General features: G+C 58.6%; 5 protein-coding genes across 5 annotated transcripts; 2 read left to right on the forward strand and 3 right to left on the reverse strand.

The window, feature by feature from the left end:
- Positions 1 to 63: 63 nt before the first annotated feature.
- BJ171DRAFT_70145 (uncharacterized protein) lies at positions 64 to 3,283 on the forward strand. The gene is made up of 8 exons (XM_053115823.1): positions 64 to 1,005; positions 1,154 to 1,397; positions 1,528 to 1,681; positions 1,811 to 1,901; positions 2,062 to 2,213; positions 2,391 to 2,582; positions 2,747 to 2,826; positions 2,942 to 3,283. The coding sequence occupies exons 1-8, from the start codon at positions 275 to 277 to the stop codon at positions 3,215 to 3,217; spliced, it is 1,920 nt and encodes a 639-aa protein (XP_052967308.1). The 5' UTR covers positions 64 to 274; the 3' UTR covers positions 3,218 to 3,283.
- A 544-nt stretch (positions 3,284 to 3,827) lies between these two features.
- BJ171DRAFT_580915 (uncharacterized protein) lies at positions 3,828 to 4,565 on the reverse strand (the record flags this gene model as incomplete). Its single annotated transcript, XM_053114067.1, has 1 exon — positions 3,828 to 4,565. One exon carries the CDS (start codon positions 4,563 to 4,565, stop codon positions 3,828 to 3,830), a length of 738 nt encoding a protein of 245 aa, XP_052967309.1.
- Positions 4,566 to 6,080: 1,515 nt separating this feature from the next.
- BJ171DRAFT_501442 (uncharacterized protein) lies at positions 6,081 to 9,688 on the reverse strand. The gene is made up of 2 exons (XM_053110666.1): positions 9,373 to 9,688; positions 6,081 to 8,897 (listed from the first exon to the last, which is right to left on the reverse strand). Exons 1-2 carry the CDS (start codon positions 9,562 to 9,564, stop codon positions 6,249 to 6,251), a joined length of 2,841 nt encoding a protein of 946 aa, XP_052967310.1. The 5' UTR covers positions 9,565 to 9,688; the 3' UTR covers positions 6,081 to 6,248.
- A 1,692-nt stretch (positions 9,689 to 11,380) lies between these two features.
- On the forward strand, positions 11,381 to 12,791 carry BJ171DRAFT_501454 (transcription initiation factor IID TAF10 subunit). Its single transcript, XM_053110667.1, has 3 exons — positions 11,381 to 11,699; positions 11,964 to 12,146; positions 12,292 to 12,791. Exons 1-3 carry the CDS (start codon positions 11,547 to 11,549, stop codon positions 12,379 to 12,381), a joined length of 426 nt encoding a protein of 141 aa, XP_052967311.1. The 5' UTR covers positions 11,381 to 11,546; the 3' UTR covers positions 12,382 to 12,791.
- A 126-nt stretch (positions 12,792 to 12,917) lies between these two features.
- Positions 12,918 to 13,341, reverse strand: BJ171DRAFT_501455 (uncharacterized protein; the record flags this gene model as incomplete). The annotated part of the gene is made up of 1 exon (XM_053110668.1): positions 12,918 to 13,341. Exon 1 carries the CDS (start codon positions 13,202 to 13,204, stop codon positions 12,920 to 12,922), a length of 285 nt encoding a protein of 94 aa, XP_052967312.1. The 5' UTR covers positions 13,205 to 13,341.
- Between the last annotated feature and the right edge of the window lie 2,047 nt (positions 13,342 to 15,388).

Below are 15,388 nucleotides of genomic sequence, written 5' to 3' on the forward strand. Positions count from 1 at the left end.
TGGCCCTCGATCGGCACAACCGCCACGGCCAGTGAATACTCGCAACGACACCGGCAACGCTCTTGGATTCGCTGAAGCCCAGGTCATCGAGGTGTCGATGTTGCTTACTGTGGACAGCCGTTGTGATAGATGAGCGTGCAGTCACTGCACAATATGCTGCTACTGACTGCCCAGAATGTGGAAAATCGCACTCTGCTCTGTGCTGGAGCACTTTCGCCTTCGTCCTTGTCAATAGCCATGCACTCTGCTTCCCTGAATACAGTGCGAATCCTCCATGGAGCGACCACCATTCAATCGGCGATTGGTGTCCCCCTCTGACGTACGCCGACTGCTGACGGCATCCGTATCAATGGTCATCGGCGTGCCTCTGGTCCGAAGACGAATGCATCCTGCTTCGACTCAGAGTTGGTGCTATCGCTCCCACACCGCCAGGATGATCCAAAGCTCCACCAAGACCTCCGTGTCGGCATATAGCGCCTTTCTGGATATCCTCAATGAAACGACCGGCATCAAGCCCGTGGACGAGTCCAAGATCTGCCCCGTCCTGGACAGCAGCGACAAGCACCCAGGGATAAGTCCGAGATTCCAACGGGGCTCCCTTCAACCCAATACTCGTTCTCGATGCCATGACCCGCCTGGGTTCCTGGCCATCGATCCGCGCGAGCTCGACTTTGAAGACCCCGAGATCGACAACTTTGACTGCAATGATGAGATCCTGGACTGGTCCCACGAAGCAAACGAGCTCAAGCGGCTCCAGAGCACCTACAAAAAGCACTCGTCCGAGGCTCAGACAGGCAAACGCAGCCAGCCTCCGGCGCCTCTGACCCACCAGTTCCTGCAGGCCTTCCTCAAGTCGCTGCGGCTGGTCGACCGCAAAATCGGCGACATTGACTCCAAGATGCTGGCCTTCCGCAATCTCACCGAGCTGAGCCTCACCGGCAATCACCTCGAAGCAGTGGGCCACTTGCCAAAGTCGCTCAAGACCCTGCATCTGAATGCCAACCGGTAGAGTACTGTTCTTTCGTCGCCAAAAAACCCATTCGAATGGCGACGGCATGTCACCGACAAATACTGGAGCACTGGAGCCGATCCAGACATCCAGGAATGCCGTTTGCATCTCAACTCGGCGCCAGCTTACCCGATTGCACCCCAGCATCCAGATGATGCCTTTTCTCGGTGGTCTCACTGCGCTCCAGCATGTTGGCCTCGCATACAATCAAATCAAGGCATTCCGGGCGGCCTCAAGCACCATGTCGCCCAAACCCAGAGCTGGTCCCAGAGACCTCTTCCCAGCCAGCCTCGTCAGTCTCGATGTGAGCTGGAACAGCCTCGAAAGCCTGGATGAAATTGTCGAGACGCTGCAGGGGCTGCCGAATCTCAAGGCCCTTGTATTGATGGCAAGTACTCCGTGGGCTGCACTTTTCTGTGCTGGGTTGTACCGGGCGTCGCGAAGATTTCACCCAACGATCACCATCCGCCCGATGGTTACTATTCCCTGACTGCCTCCATCCACTCGGCTGGCTCAAGGGCAATCCAATCGGGCTCTTTGAGCACTACCGTAGACAAAGCATCCATGGCTTGCAGCGGCTTGTCTCGCTCGACGACGTACCTGTTCCAGTCTTCGAGCGGGAAGGCATTCTGCGTGAGCTGGCATCGGGGTTGAGCATGATCCGCTATCGAGGTATGAGCAAAACTCCAATGCCTACCATGACTGCACCGGGCATTCCAAGTGCCCGTGCCTCTCTGGGCGACTGGCAACGGCATCTGCTTGTCGGACGTGAGTAAAGACGGCGACGCTGCTCTTCTTCAGAGGCTGCGCTCAAGTTGCATGTCCATGATGTCGAGGGACTGTCTCCAATCGAGCCTGTGGCCCCGGAAAACCCTGAACAACCGCCAGATCGGTGAGCAGCGGCAGCAGCAGCGGCAACGGACACTTGCTATGCCTCCCTTTGCGCTGGTGACGCTCTGGGCGGGGGTATGCAGCGCTCAATCGTGCGGAAGGAATCAGACACTGCCCTGCATGGTGGCCTGACTGCTTCATTCGAATCATCGTCGTCACAGGCATTTCTTCAATATCGACGTTGTCGTCACTGGATATAACAAGCACCGAATCTCAACCAGTCTGAAAGAATGGACGGGTGAAGCTGTGGTCATGGATTTTTCCAAGACAGTCGCCTTTCCCGTGGGCAAGCAACTCCGTGATGCCTTCAGCGGTGAGCTCCAGCATGGTTTCCTTTGTACGGAGGTTTCCCCAACCAGGCACCGCCCTATGGTTACAAACGACGGCGACACTCTGTGTTGTAGAGACAGAGTTACTTTGGCTCTTGTCGTCCAAGCGGCATGATTGAGTGGGATATCCAATGGATGATCTGATGAAATTGGTTTCCCAGTGGGCGTTGATGTGTTGCTGGTCCGGAAAAAGTATGTCTTCAAACAGGAGCCCAAAGCTGTCGAGACCAACGAGCTGTCGAGCAGCCGACCAAATAGTGGAGACCGACTTAAGAGCGCCGGAAAGGGAAGGCTGGCGGTGGACAAGGATAAGGACAAGAAGAAAGGCGGAAAGGCGGCTGCCGAAGAAGAAGGTGGGCTTGCGATAGCGGTGCCGGATTTATATGCGATCATATCTCGATGGGGTTGATTTCTGGCATTGCGGCAAAGTTGCGCGCGGAGCTGTTGGGATAGACAGCGGGGCACTCGGAGACTCGGAGACTCATCTCATCCACCACGTCCATTTCCTCCGACCCAGCTCCCTGGGTGCCGGCGCTGCACGAAGTCGCCGTCGTTGCCGAGGGCAGGCTCGACACCCACATCTTTCTCGAGAACCAGGTCAGCTCGGGTATCGCGGCAGTGGCGGCTGAGAGGCTCTTGAGTTTCTTCATGCCCCGACCACACCATACTTACCCGAGGTCACACCCACCTCTCTTCATTCCGGCCATGTCAGTTCGTCATCAAGGAGACCATTGCGCTGTCGCTCTGCTGTGACTGGACCGAGACCGAGATACCACCAGCGCCGGTGGTGCGCCTCAGTCTGCAGCTGCATCCGCAACGCACCGATGCTGCCCATGTCTCGATTCCGGTCGACGAAGACACTGTCGGCCTTGGCGGAGGCGAGGGCCCGGGATGTGGGAGTGGACCGCCGCCCGTCGACGCCGAGCAGTCGGGTGCCGCACAGGCACACAACCGCCCGCCGAGTTCCAAGCCGAAAAAGAAAAAGTAGCAACGACACGGATGTTGTGTTGTGGCCCGAGATGCGGTGCCATGACAATACAAGCACATGGCAGGATGGGTTCTTGTGCAGCACGCGAGGACATTCTGGTACTCTGCGAGGGACGGCGGATGCATGGATGGGCAGATGGACAGGTTGGAGCGGGTGTCTATTACTGTGAAATGTAGCAAGGAAGAGGAGCAGCGGAACTATGAGACATGGGAGGAGGTGCAGCTGACTGATGCTAATGGAACGTGGGCTTGGGGAATGGTTCGCAGTGGGCGGTATCGTGATGCGGGAATACAAAGGCGATGTGGGTCTGGTGAACAGTGTCGATGGGAGATGAAAACAGCAAGCAGCGAACAGCCCGGCAAGCAATGCTGGCGGCAAAAGCACGCGAGGAGAATAGAGCCACGAAGTGTTGGGTGTGTTGCGTGCGTTGGGTGTAGAATTAAAGACGAGGAGCGGCCGCAAAAGCCAACGTGGGAACCAGGACACCGGCACAGTCGCTACCGGCAACGGCAAGGGGGCAGTGCAATCTGCATCGATGGATGTGCGATCGATCGAATGCAGACGGCGAGCATAGCAGTAAGTCGGCCGACGAAGCACTCGGGCGAGCTGGTTACATCTTGGGCACCGAGAATTGCTGCGACGGAGAGGACTTTGACTGCTTGCCGTTGCGGAAGGCCGCCTGGCCCTTGGCAATCAGCTCCGGGTCCAGAACAGAGAATCCGGGACCAGGGATGGAGGCAACGGACTTTTGCGGCCGGATGATAGGCGACGAGTTCGGGCTCGGGTTGGCCGAGCCCATCTCCAGATCGATGCGGCTCGAGGCAGCGCGCGGGCTCATGAAGCCTGGCAGCGAGCTCTGCGGAATTTCGGGGGTGGTGGTGTACATGGTGACCGAGACGCCGTCAGACTTTGTCCGGGCATGATCGATCGACTTTGGCTGGGGAGTGGATGACCGCGATGAGACGGGATATGTCGATGAGGGAACAGGGCTCTGGATGGGAATCTGCACGGCGCCGTGGTTGGAGACTCGAGCGCCAGGGTTGCTGGCCGACGACGCCCGGGTATCTTGGACGCTGGTCGAAGAGGCACGGATGTCATGGCTGCCGGCAGAGGAAGCAATGTTGCGGGGGATCAGAGACAGAATGCTGGCCAGCCGTTTGCGCTGCAGCGACTGGCGGGCCAGGAAACGGGGAAGGAGGATAACGAGGGCGACGATGGCGACGACAGCAGCGCCAATGATGGCATACAACGCTCCGGTGCTGAGCGACGATCCGCCAGGCGACGGCGAGGTGTCAAAGGATGCCTGTGGTGATGGAATGCTGGTGGACGACGAAAGAGAGGCAGACATGGGCAGGAATGGTGGAAAGAAAAAAAAGAATGAAGCGCGACGAGATGGGCCGGTGGTGGGCGGTGAGAAACGGAGCTGGATGGAGAAAGAAGGCTGCGAGGAGACTGCACCGAAGCAGGGATGGTGGGAACGAGGGAGCGGGGTGGAGCGGACGGACGAAAGCAAAAGCGAATGTCAAAGCGAATGGCAAAGCGAATGGCAAAGCGAATGGCAAAGCGAATGGCAAAGCGAATGGCAAAATGATCAACGAAGCAAGCGACGAAGCGATGCAGATGGCGGGCGAGCAGGTCGACGGTCTTTTCAGTTCGATGGCGACGACGAGCAAGCCCGGCAGCGCACGCCGGGTGATTGTGCACAACGGGACAGCCCGAGTGTCTGCAAAATGTCCTGGGTTGTGGTCAGGGAGGGGTGGCGCGCAGCCGTTGTTGAGTCTTTGGCTGTAGAATGGGGTCGCACACTTGATGGGTGGAGCGATACCCTTGCTGGGCTGCGGTCGCACACTTGCTTGGTGAGGTGGTACATCCGGTTGTCAAGCCGGATTGGGTGCTCGAGCCAGTTGTCAAGTCGGGGGGGGTGGAGTTGCTGTCAAGTCGAGTTGAATGGTTGTGTCAGTTGTCATGGCGAGTCGTCGCGGCGGATGCCAAGTCGGCTGGAGCAATGCATCTCCGGTCGACCATGTTGCCAGCGCAAACGTCCCAGCAACAGCACTCGCCGCGCTTGCTCCCCGCTGTGTCTCACCGCTCTCGGCTCCGGTCTTGTCCTTTCTCGCTGCTTTGTCGACACGCTGCTTGCACCACCGCGGTGGGATGTGCTCGTGCTGCATGGCTGTCCCAGCACGTTCCCTCGCTGCCTCGTGTCGGGCGTCCCCCACCACCACCTGGCTGGTCGTCGCCATTGGCGAGTCTGCGCCAAACCAGCCTTTGCGGCAGAGAAAGAGACAGCCGGCCCACCGGCCGATCGAGACAGGAGCACTCGGCAAGACACCCACAGCCGACGAGACACCCGTCTCCATACAGCGCACTCTTGGTGGTGGAGGACTGCAGACGGACAAGGCCAAGCGACCGCAAAATGGCAAAGGGGCACCCCGCGCATGGCTTGCCAGCTTCTGTTCTGTTGGTTCGGAACAGCCCGGCATGGGCTCGGACATGATGCCCAGCCGCCATGGACAGCGCGAACATCGAAACGGGTGCGCGGAGCCGGCATCAATGGGCGGGTCCGATCCGCGTTGGATGGAGGCATCGGAGCGGTGTCGGATGGATGGATGGATGGATGGATCGATCGATATGAGCGAATGCCTGTCATCTCCTGCACCGCCAGCTCCCCCCGACACTGCAGCAATATCAGCCACCGCCATTGTTCCGCGCCGTCGCATCCACATCCACATCCACATCCACATTCATATCCACATTCATATCCACATCCACATCCACATCCACATTCACATCCACATCCACATCCACATCCACATTCATATCCACATCCACATCCACATTCATATCCACATCCACATCCACATTCATATCCACATTCATATCCATTCATTCATTTCACGACCATGACCATTTCACATTCATCGTTCCATACAACATCGCGCACATGCCCACCGAATGCCCAGCGTCGACACCCACTTCCCACGATCATGACCGTCTGGCAAAGCACGGCATCTGTCTGCTTCCCTCGCGTTCATCCCCGGTTGCCCGGGCAGTGTTCGCTCAGATGGTCTCGCGCCTCGCAGTACCGGCAGCCCGCCGTGCATGTCGTCGACTCGTGTCCACTGAGGCCGCAGTTGCTGCATCGGATCACTTGTGTCGGGCGGCCGCCGCGGGTCGGGCGACCATCGGTGGGCTTGCTACTGCTGCTGCTGCTGCCTGTCGCCGGAGAGCCACCGCCGCTGCTGGGATCTCTTGGGGTGTGGCCTCGGTCCCGGCTTCGCCAGCCCGCTGCTCGCTCGCGGTCGGCCGATGCGGTGGTAGACGCCGAGGTGCTGCGACTCAGCGGCGGGATGCGGCCATCACCGCCGAGGCCTGTTCCTTGCGGCAGGGGCCGCTCGGGTCGCTGGGCTTGAAGATACGCTTCCGAGGCCATCGACTCGCGCAACTTGACGGCCAGCATCTGGTTCTCGGTCAGCAACACGCCCAGTTCGTTCTTGAGCCGGTGAGACTCCTCCACAAGCATCTTGTTCGATGCCAGGGCGGCGGCCATCTCCTGCTTGAGCAGTCGGTTCTCTTCACGAAGGATCGCCATTTCACGCAGGATCATTTGCGTCGACACCGCGGACGGCGCTGACGCCGAGCCGCTGATGGGAACCGACACTCCTGGAACCACCGGGGCGATGTGGTTGGGCGGATAGAACGTCCCAGGCGGAGGCCGGAAGTACGGGTTGTTGACGCCCTCGAGCGTGTCAAAGTCGGCCAGGGATTCGGTTTGGGACGGGACTGGGCCGAAGCCCGGCGCAGGGGGCGCTCCGGTCACTGCGCTGCTGCCGGGCTGCTGGCTGAACATTTGCTGCCGCTGCTGAATCTGCTGCTGGACAAACTTGAGGGACGGGTGCGTGGCCTTGGGAGGCGACGAAGCCGAGCTGCCCTGGCCACCGAGTCCAGGCGGCAGCTCCTGCAGCGGGCTCTGCGAGGCCACATCGCCGTTGTTGATGACGACAAGGTCAGTGTCGATATTGAGGTCGCCCGCGTCGCTGCGGATGCTTGCCTGCATTGATTCGCCGTCGTCATCGCCGGTCACCGACAGGGCCAGCACTTCGGAGTCTGCAAGTGCGTCGGCAGATGCAGGCGTCCCAGCCTTCTTCTTCTTCTTCTTGGACTTTTTCTTGTCGCTGCCCTCGGTACCGGGCTCGGTTGCCGCGGCTGTAGGCGAGTCGTTCTTGGTCGGCGTCCCCAGCAGCTTCCTCTCTGCCTTCATCGACAGGATCTCCTCAACCAGGCGTCTTCCCTCCTTGAAGAACAGCGCCGCCATGGCCTTGGCAACTTCGATCATGCCCACAGCCACTGACAGCTCGACACGGTCCATGACCTCGTCCTTCTTCTGCATCCACTCGGCCGTCTGCGTCTGGTACGAGGCGTTGTAGCCGGCCAAGAACTCGGCCTCGTAGCTCTCGCACTCTTCCAGGGTCAGCTCCAGGATCGGCAGACAAGCATCGGTGAGGTCCTTCATGGGCACGCACACTGAGACGATCTGCGTCTGCCGCTCGGTGCGCCGCCGCGCAATCTCGCTTTCGATATCCTTGGTGCGCTTCTTGAACTCCCTGTTGGCACACTTTTCGAGGCGCCCAGCAATCGTTGCCGATGATTCGCTGTAGTATGCTTGCTTGAGGGCCTCCAGCTTTGCTGCCAGCTCCTGGTGCTCGGCCTGCAGCTGCTCCGTAAAGCGGCTCATCGACAGCGCGATCTTGGGCACGGCCGCCACGACGATCTGTCGTGACTTGAGCAGGCGCTGGAAGAACTGGGAGTCTTGATGCGTCTGCTTGTTCTCAACCTCGCTCAGGATCCGGAGATAGGTCTGCTCAAAGTTCTTGAGGATCTGTTGAGACTCGGCCATGGCCCCGCCCAGGACGTCCTCGTCATAGTCCCGGATCATCTTGATCTGGGCCGTGACGTAGGCGTCGAGAGCACCGTCAAGCTCGTCGATCGTCAAGGAGCCATCCAGCTTGCCCCTGCCACCCTTCTTTTTGAACCGGTCCGAAACGGCGGCCCAGTAGTCGTCAAAGGACTGCAACTCGTCCTTGTGTTGACTGGTGAACTCCTTAGCGGCTCGGCCGATACTCTTGCCGCGCAGATCCTTCTGTCGGCTGGTCGTCGTCAGCAGACAGTCGAATGCCTGGTGTGCGAGCTTCCAGGCATCCTCAAGGCCATGGACCAGCTCGTCGTTTACGACTGACTCGATCCGGGTCCACTTTTCCTTCAGGCTTGAGTGCTCCAGTTCGAGTTGTGCAGGCCCAATGACCGGTAGCTTTGGGAACTTTGAGGATACGGGAGCGTCAAGGGCAGCTTGGTGGATCCGGAGCAACTTGAAGTATTCGGTCTTGAGGATGTATCCCGACCGCTCCTTGATGACATTGTGGATGAGCTCATAGACAGGAGCGTGCTTGGAGCCAAGGTAGCGCGGGCTGGACAGCGATCGTTCATACTGGAGATCCAAACGGAGGGACTGGTCCAGGTCGGTGGGACGGTCGAGCTTTGGCGGGGTCGACTGAATCCAGGTTCGTGCCAGGGTCGAGATGTTCTCGGCCCAGTCGCCGGGCTCGTTGAGGTCGGCAATCAGGGCCTGGCGGATCGACGAGAGCAGCGTCGCAAGAGGTGCTCGGGTGGTAACTTGTGAGTCCTGCGAGAGAAGACATCCGGGGATGGGTCAATATGGCGCATACGGTCGCTGGGGAGATGCGAGGCTGGGAATGGCGAATCGCGCTCATGACCCCGGCCACATGGCTCGTCTTTATCCCACAGCCTGCGTGTCCTCATGATTGCCTTCGTCTGTTTGTCCTCTGGTGTCCGCCGCCGCTGTGCTGCGGGCTGTCCAGGCGCACCGATGCCATGCCTTCGGACATTTGGCTTGCAAGCCGGCATCGGAAGTGATGTTCGTCCTTCTGCGGACCAAGGCCCCACCTCAGCACCGCTTCCAAGGACAGCGCCCAAAGAACCGTCGACACAGCACATCTGCCACCACAGACACCATCGACTGATCGATTGATCAAATGCGGCGGATCTTCAACTTCCTTCCCGCGATCTGGGGCAGCCAGTGCGATCGATCTGTGATCCGGCCAACCACTGTCGCCCACAGATATCCGACAAATACTTACAGCGTCTGCCTTTTGGAACGGAGCCCAGCCAGGTACAAGAGCGGTCTTGACGACAAAGATGCCCCACTCTCGCGCTTGGGCCGAGGCAACCTCGGTCGAAGTGCGGATGGTCTTGGTCAGCACGTCCCGATCGAGCCGCAGCTCCGGGACGTTGTAGGAGAGCAGCTGGGCAGCGAGGGCGGCGGCAGCCATGCGGACGGGTGCGGCAATAGAGGGATATCAAAGGCGAGAGACGGAGCGATAGCGCAACAGCGGCCTGGGCAGGGCAGCCGGGAGCTTGTGTCTGGGCGATGTTTCGGTGCTGTGGCCGGCCAAGAGAGCTGCAAAGGCCGGTTGCACTATGAAAAAAGTTCTTGTTAAAAAAATGAGCGAGAACGAAAAAACGCGCTCTCGGAGCCACCTCGGTCGGCGAGAAGAGCAGTCTCTGACGAGAGACCCCCGAGGGAAGGCGAGAAGCCTCTCGCCGTCACACACACACACAGTGCACACACACACACACACACACACAGTGCACACACACACACACACACACACACAGTGCACACACACACACACACACACACACTTTGCACAAGGGAGTCAAACACCTCCCATCGACCATCCCAAGAGGGATGGCAACCCCGAAGTGGACTGCCCAGAATATGGGCGACCCGGCATCCACTGTCGAAATACTCAAGGAACAGTGCAAGATACTTACAGTCTATCCAGAAAGAAACGGGACAGTCACTTTCTGGTTTCTGAAGCCCGCTGACTGACTTGTAGGCCCAGCGGGCAGGCCGTGGCATTGCACTCCTGTCTTCGTCGGCAATCGCTTTGTTTTGTTGGTTTCGGGAGCATGGTCCTGAATACACCCGGTCGATCTCCTGTGGCGATGATCGACTGGCATACCGAGATCATGTTCCTGGCTGCATTGATGTCTCGATCCCACAGCGTATGGCAGCTTGCACAGCTCCGTACAAAATGTGGCTTCTCGACATCAAGATACTCGGGTGACTCGAGTCGCTTGGCTTCCCGGCAGTGTGAGCACACCTGGGATGTGTTGAACTCGTTCACCGAGCACACATGGATCTTGGAGACGGATCGGTCTGGTGGTCGTCTCTGGTGGTGGTGGAACTGCTCAAAGTATTTGACGAACCTGAGTCTCCTGGGACTGGAAGTATATCCCTTCCCCTGTTTCCAGGATGCATTCCCAAAGGCAATCACCACTTCGGTCTCCCTTGGTGCCTGGTCGATGACTTGCTTGCACATCTCGTGGACAGTGCGCTGTCGCTTGCTGTGGAGATCGAGTCGCTTGAATCGCCGTCGCCGGGTCAGGCTGAAGTACAGCTGTTTCTCCAGCATGTCTCCATCGAACACATGGCGAATGTATCGCAGGAATGAAGCCAACCCAGGGATCTTGGGACTTGGTGTGGTGCTCATCCATTGCTGCAGATCAAGGTTCTTATGGGTGCTCTGGATCCACTTGGTCGCCTGGGTGGTGCCTTTCTCTTGGGAGCCATCTGGCGAGAAAATAGCGACGATGGCTGGTTCTGCCCTTGGGGAAGAAAGAATCTCCTCAAATCCAGCGCATTTTGGGCTGGCAGAGATACTGTGCAGTGGCGTCCTTGATTCAGATCCAGAAACGCATCGCTCGCTCAATCAGTCGTGGGAAGACATCTTGTCAAGGTGAGTCTTGCCTGATAGCCAAACGATCATGTCATCTCGCTGACACACAGCCACGCTTGACTAGGTTTCCAACCAGAGAGATTCAGATGGTGGTGGTTCTTGTCCGCAATCGGAGTGGAGCTTCCAACAATGATCCAATTGGTCATTCCTCCACACCAATCGCCCACCACCACCGTCAATCGGCTCAAGACGATACCAAATGCCGTCAACAGACCATGGGTTCATTCCAACTTTTGCTGCGCCACATACAACGTGACTTTCAGGTGACCGAGATGAGCAGCCGCGAGGGGGCCGAAAAAAATTGATAGTGTTGGTTGTCTTTGCGGATCGATGTGTGTGTGTGGCCCGCCAGCCAGTCCAGCCGGCTCGAATCGGCTGGCTGGACCGGTTCGGCTCGGCTGCTTGTCCGTTCCTGCCCAATCGCTGCAGTTCATTCCGCTCATCCGCATCGTCCAAGATCCAACCCATCGGCCACCACGATACGGCCCCCCAGCCGGCCACACGCAGACATGGACGCATCTCCACAGGACGCTGGACCGCAGCCAACGGCTGAGCAGGCCGAGAGCCAGACCGCAAAGGGCAAAAAGTACACCCCCCGAGACGAAAAGGCCGACAAGAGTCTGGCCGAAATCCTCGTCGCCATGGACGACTTTGCTCCGATTGTAGGTTGTCCCCGCTCTGCTATTCCGGAGAGGAGACGGCGCTGCATGAACTGGAGCAGACGAGCGCAGATCCAAGAAGCCACGACCGCCGCTCCATGCATCGTGTCTTTGGGCTTTCAAGGACGATGAGGGCGGATGCAGGATTTACCACGGCGATCCTCCTTTTGATCCCTGAACCGAACCGAGACGGTCTTGGGGAAGGGAGGTGACCTGATCTGCAGACTCATCGACTCCACAATTTGCGTCGCATCTCGCTGCATGTAGATTCCGGATGCCGTTACGGACTACTACCTCGAAAAGGCCGGGGTTCAGTGCTCTGATCAGCGGATCAAGCGCTTGCTCGGCCTGGCAGCCCAAAAGTTTGTCGCCGACATCGCCACAGATGCGCTGCAATATTCCAAAATCCGCCAGGGATCTCAGGGCAAGGAGCGGAAGATGGGACTGAAGGTATGGAGTGGCAGTCTCTGGTGGACGATGGGTCGCAGACAGCACATGTGGACGATGGGTCATAGACGTCACATATGGCCTTGGGAATGGGTGCCTTATCGACAGACATCCTCGGTGCTGACGACCGTTTTGCTGGAATTCAAAGGATCGGAAAACAGTGCTCACCGTCGAGGACCTGTCCGCGGCGCTGGGCGATTACGGCATCAATGTCAAGAAGCCAGACTTTTACCAATAAGTCGGGCCTCGTTCAAGTCGCACGCAGAGTCACTCTCAGGCAATCTGCTGTCCTCGGGCAATCCGTGAGGGCATCGCGAACAGCATCCCAGACTTGCGACACTCAACCGCCCTTCCGGCTTGGGGGTGTAGCATTTGGAAACTCGATGCAACTTGACTCTGGCTGCGAACCGGCCTCAGCCAGCGACGCAGCACCAGACCAAGGGTGCAAGGGCGGCGTCTATGGTCGCTGAGACGAGTATGTATATTCAGGCAATGAAAGAAACACGAACCAAGGCAACAACAAAAAGCCAGGGTACCTCCGATTTCCTCCTCCTCCTTTATTTTTATTTTTTTGGGAATGATTTAGTTTTTTTCGTTATGATCATCGTACCCCTGGCCAATGAGACAACTGTGCTTGGCGCTCTAGAACCATGCGGCCCATGCACCATCCCACTGGCCGTCGCGCTCTGAGCCATCGCCGGCCATCCGGTTGTCGACTAGCGTCGTAGCCGAGTCCTGGTGGCTTGCTGTGGTCTGCGATAGGCTCGATGGCTCGCTCAGGTCGCTGGCAGAGCCGTCTTTGGGGCGTCGGTACGGATGATGGCGCTGGTGATGGGTCTTTGGGCCCGTCTTCTGGATGGCTCCCTGCACCCCATAGGGCGGGGACTGGGTCGGCTTGGTTCGCATCGGAAGGCCCTGTGAGTGCGGTGGCGGCGTTGGTGGCGACGGTGAGTCGTAGAGATTGGACAGGATCGGCCCACTGGCCATCGGCGTGGGTTCGGGAGCAGCCCCAGCAAGATGCAAAATATCCAGGCCATAGCGCGGCTCGACAAAGGCAGCATCGTCGCCGTTGAAGACCGGAAAGGCGGTGCCGTAGAGATTCGGTGCGTTTGCACTCTGGATCGGCTGAGCAACGCCTGGGAACGACGGGTTGCTGACGAGCACTTCGCCCAGGCCGGCCGAAAGGCTGGGCAGGTCGTTGGACTTTGCCGCTGCCATCGTGGTCGAGAGCGGGCCCAGCGATGCCCTTGATTTTTGGACGTAGCGGACCACACGCCACCAGTTGTTGAGATGGATCAGGCCGGGCAGGTTGACGATGTTGGTCTCGACCGCATATTCAATTGCCGTGAGGATGGCAGTTAGATCGCTGAAGGGTCGACAGGGTCTGACTTGAGAGATGTGCATGCGAGCTCGCTCCAAGAGACTGGACCAGGCGTCGCGGAAATCCTTTGCCTGGATAGTTGATGTGACATAGTTGATGGTGACATAGTTGATGGTGACATAGTTGATGGTGACATAGTTGGTGTGCCATCGTTGATGGTGACATAGTTGATGGTGACAGTTGATGGCGACATGGCAATGAACGATGCGGTCGCGGGATAGTGTGAGGATACAAGACCGTAGAGATAGAGTCAGGCGATGGAGTACGATCAGGCGATGGAGCACGATCATGCGTCAACACCAGAGAGCATTGGCAACGTTTGGTCGAGACCATGTGCAAGACTGTCGCTCAAAGCGATGGCACGGCCTGCTTGATTCCCACACACGACACCCATGCCCGAACTGACCTCGGCAAAGATCTTGGCCTTTCTCTCGGCAAGCACCGCCAGCTCCGATGGCGAGTGTTCCTCGGGATTTGTGTCCCACTCCAGACGGTGGCCAGCGCCAAACAGATATTCCCGGCCGTTCGAGTGCTGCAGTCTTGTCATGACGTGATTGGACCATTCCTCCAGCGCCTCGTCGGTGTAGCAGCGCAGAAGCTCGACGAGCATGTGGGCAGGCAGGACATCCGAGATGGATTCCTGGGTGTTGCCATGGCGGACACCACGATCCATTGAGTGGGGTGGGAGCAGAGGAAATGAAGGATAGAAGACAGAGTGGCCGGATCAGCGACTGTAGATCCCAGAGCACCGCAAGAATCAAGAGACACGGGTCTGTGGGAACAGCAGGTTACGAGAGACCCCGCAGAAGAGCATCAAAAGCCATTGCCACGAGCGAGCTGTGGGCTCCATCACATATCCTAGCGCTGATCCACTGCAGATAAAACTACCCGAATCGACCAACAGGCTCGGAGGGAAGCTCAACCTCTGTGCTCGCACACCCCCGGCCACATTTGCCAAGCAGCACTCGTTTCTGGCGCGTGCACGGATTCATCCTGGCACTATTGCGTCCGACGAAGCAAATCGAGCCCAGGCGAGCAACCGAAGCGAAAGGCATCGAGAACAGGAGTATCAAGTGCAGAGACAGCACAGCGATCCGACGCCAGCACGGAGCGACGAGCGAGCCCATCCTCGTCAACCACCCGAGGCACTCGGCGATCAGATCGAGCAGATGGATCGTGTCAAGGTTCCCCACCACAAAAAGCGTCCTCCCACAGTTACTTCCCGAGCCGCTCGCACTCATCAGCGACGGGCTCAGCGCGAGCCGGTCGCCAGAAATACGGTGGAAGCAGCGTCGATTCGCGGCTGCCCGGCCCTCCCTCATGCAACCGGCACCAGCACGCACGGCAGCATCGATGCAGGGAACAGTCACGGCGGTCTACCTCTGGGGGTGGCGGCAGCGCCAGTTGAGTCGGGTTCACCGTATTCATGCTGGCGATCATGATTTACCCAGGCCGCGCAGCGATGGATGTGAGCGAGCCCCGGTCAGGAGTCGACGTTGGGATGGGAGCGAGTCGTCGGGTGCGTCTTTGTCCAGGTGGAAAGAGGAGCGGCAACTGCGAGGAGCCTTGATTTTGCCGAGCTCGATGGGCGCTGAAAAAAAGACGAAAAGAGCGGCCGCTGAACGGTCCCCCCTTTGGCCTCTGACCGGACAGCCAACAGCCCCCGAGAGTTCAAGTCATTTGAATAAATTTAGCTTTCAGAGCGGGCCTCGTTCGACAGTTCCCCTCTCCGCCGTGGCCTGACCCACGTCGTCCGGCAGTGGCTCGCATACCCGCCATTGTCGCAGGGGGTGTCCCCCCGTCCCGCTTTTTTTGCCCGCACTTTTTCCCTGTCCGTTCCAGTATACTGAACGAGCAGCGAAAT

Source organism: Polychytrium aggregatum, assembly GCF_025602895.1.
Source record: "Polychytrium aggregatum strain JEL109 chromosome Unknown BJ171scaffold_15, whole genome shotgun sequence".
NCBI lineage: Eukaryota > Fungi > Chytridiomycota > Chytridiomycetes > Polychytriales > Polychytrium > Polychytrium aggregatum.

Excerpts from the sequence above, each read along its gene's own strand:
- BJ171DRAFT_501454 (XM_053110667.1), top strand. The coding sequence starts at position 11,547 with ATGGACGCATCTCCACAGGACGCTGGACCGCAGCCAACGGCTGAGCAG. Across the intron at positions 11,700-11,963 it reads TGGACGACTTTGCTCCGATT|ATTCCGGATGCCGTTACGGA; the intron begins GTAGGTTGTCCC and ends CGCTGCATGTAG. Across the intron at positions 12,147-12,291 it reads AGCGGAAGATGGGACTGAAG|GATCGGAAAACAGTGCTCAC; the intron begins GTATGGAGTGGC and ends TGGAATTCAAAG.
- BJ171DRAFT_70145 (XM_053115823.1), top strand. The coding sequence starts at position 275 with ATGGAGCGACCACCATTCAATCGGCGATTGGTGTCCCCCTCTGACGTA. Across the intron at positions 2,214-2,390 it reads ACTCCGTGATGCCTTCAGCG|TGGGCGTTGATGTGTTGCTG; the intron begins GTGAGCTCCAGC and ends TTGGTTTCCCAG. Across the intron at positions 2,827-2,941 it reads ACATCTTTCTCGAGAACCAG|TTCGTCATCAAGGAGACCAT; the intron begins GTCAGCTCGGGT and ends CGGCCATGTCAG.
- BJ171DRAFT_501442 (XM_053110666.1), bottom strand. The coding sequence starts at position 9,564 with ATGGCTGCCGCCGCCCTCGCTGCCCAGCTGCTCTCCTACAACGTCCCG. Across the intron at positions 8,898-9,372 it reads CGTTCCAAAAGGCAGACGCT|GACTCACAAGTTACCACCCG; the intron begins GTAAGTATTTGT and ends CTTCTCTCGCAG.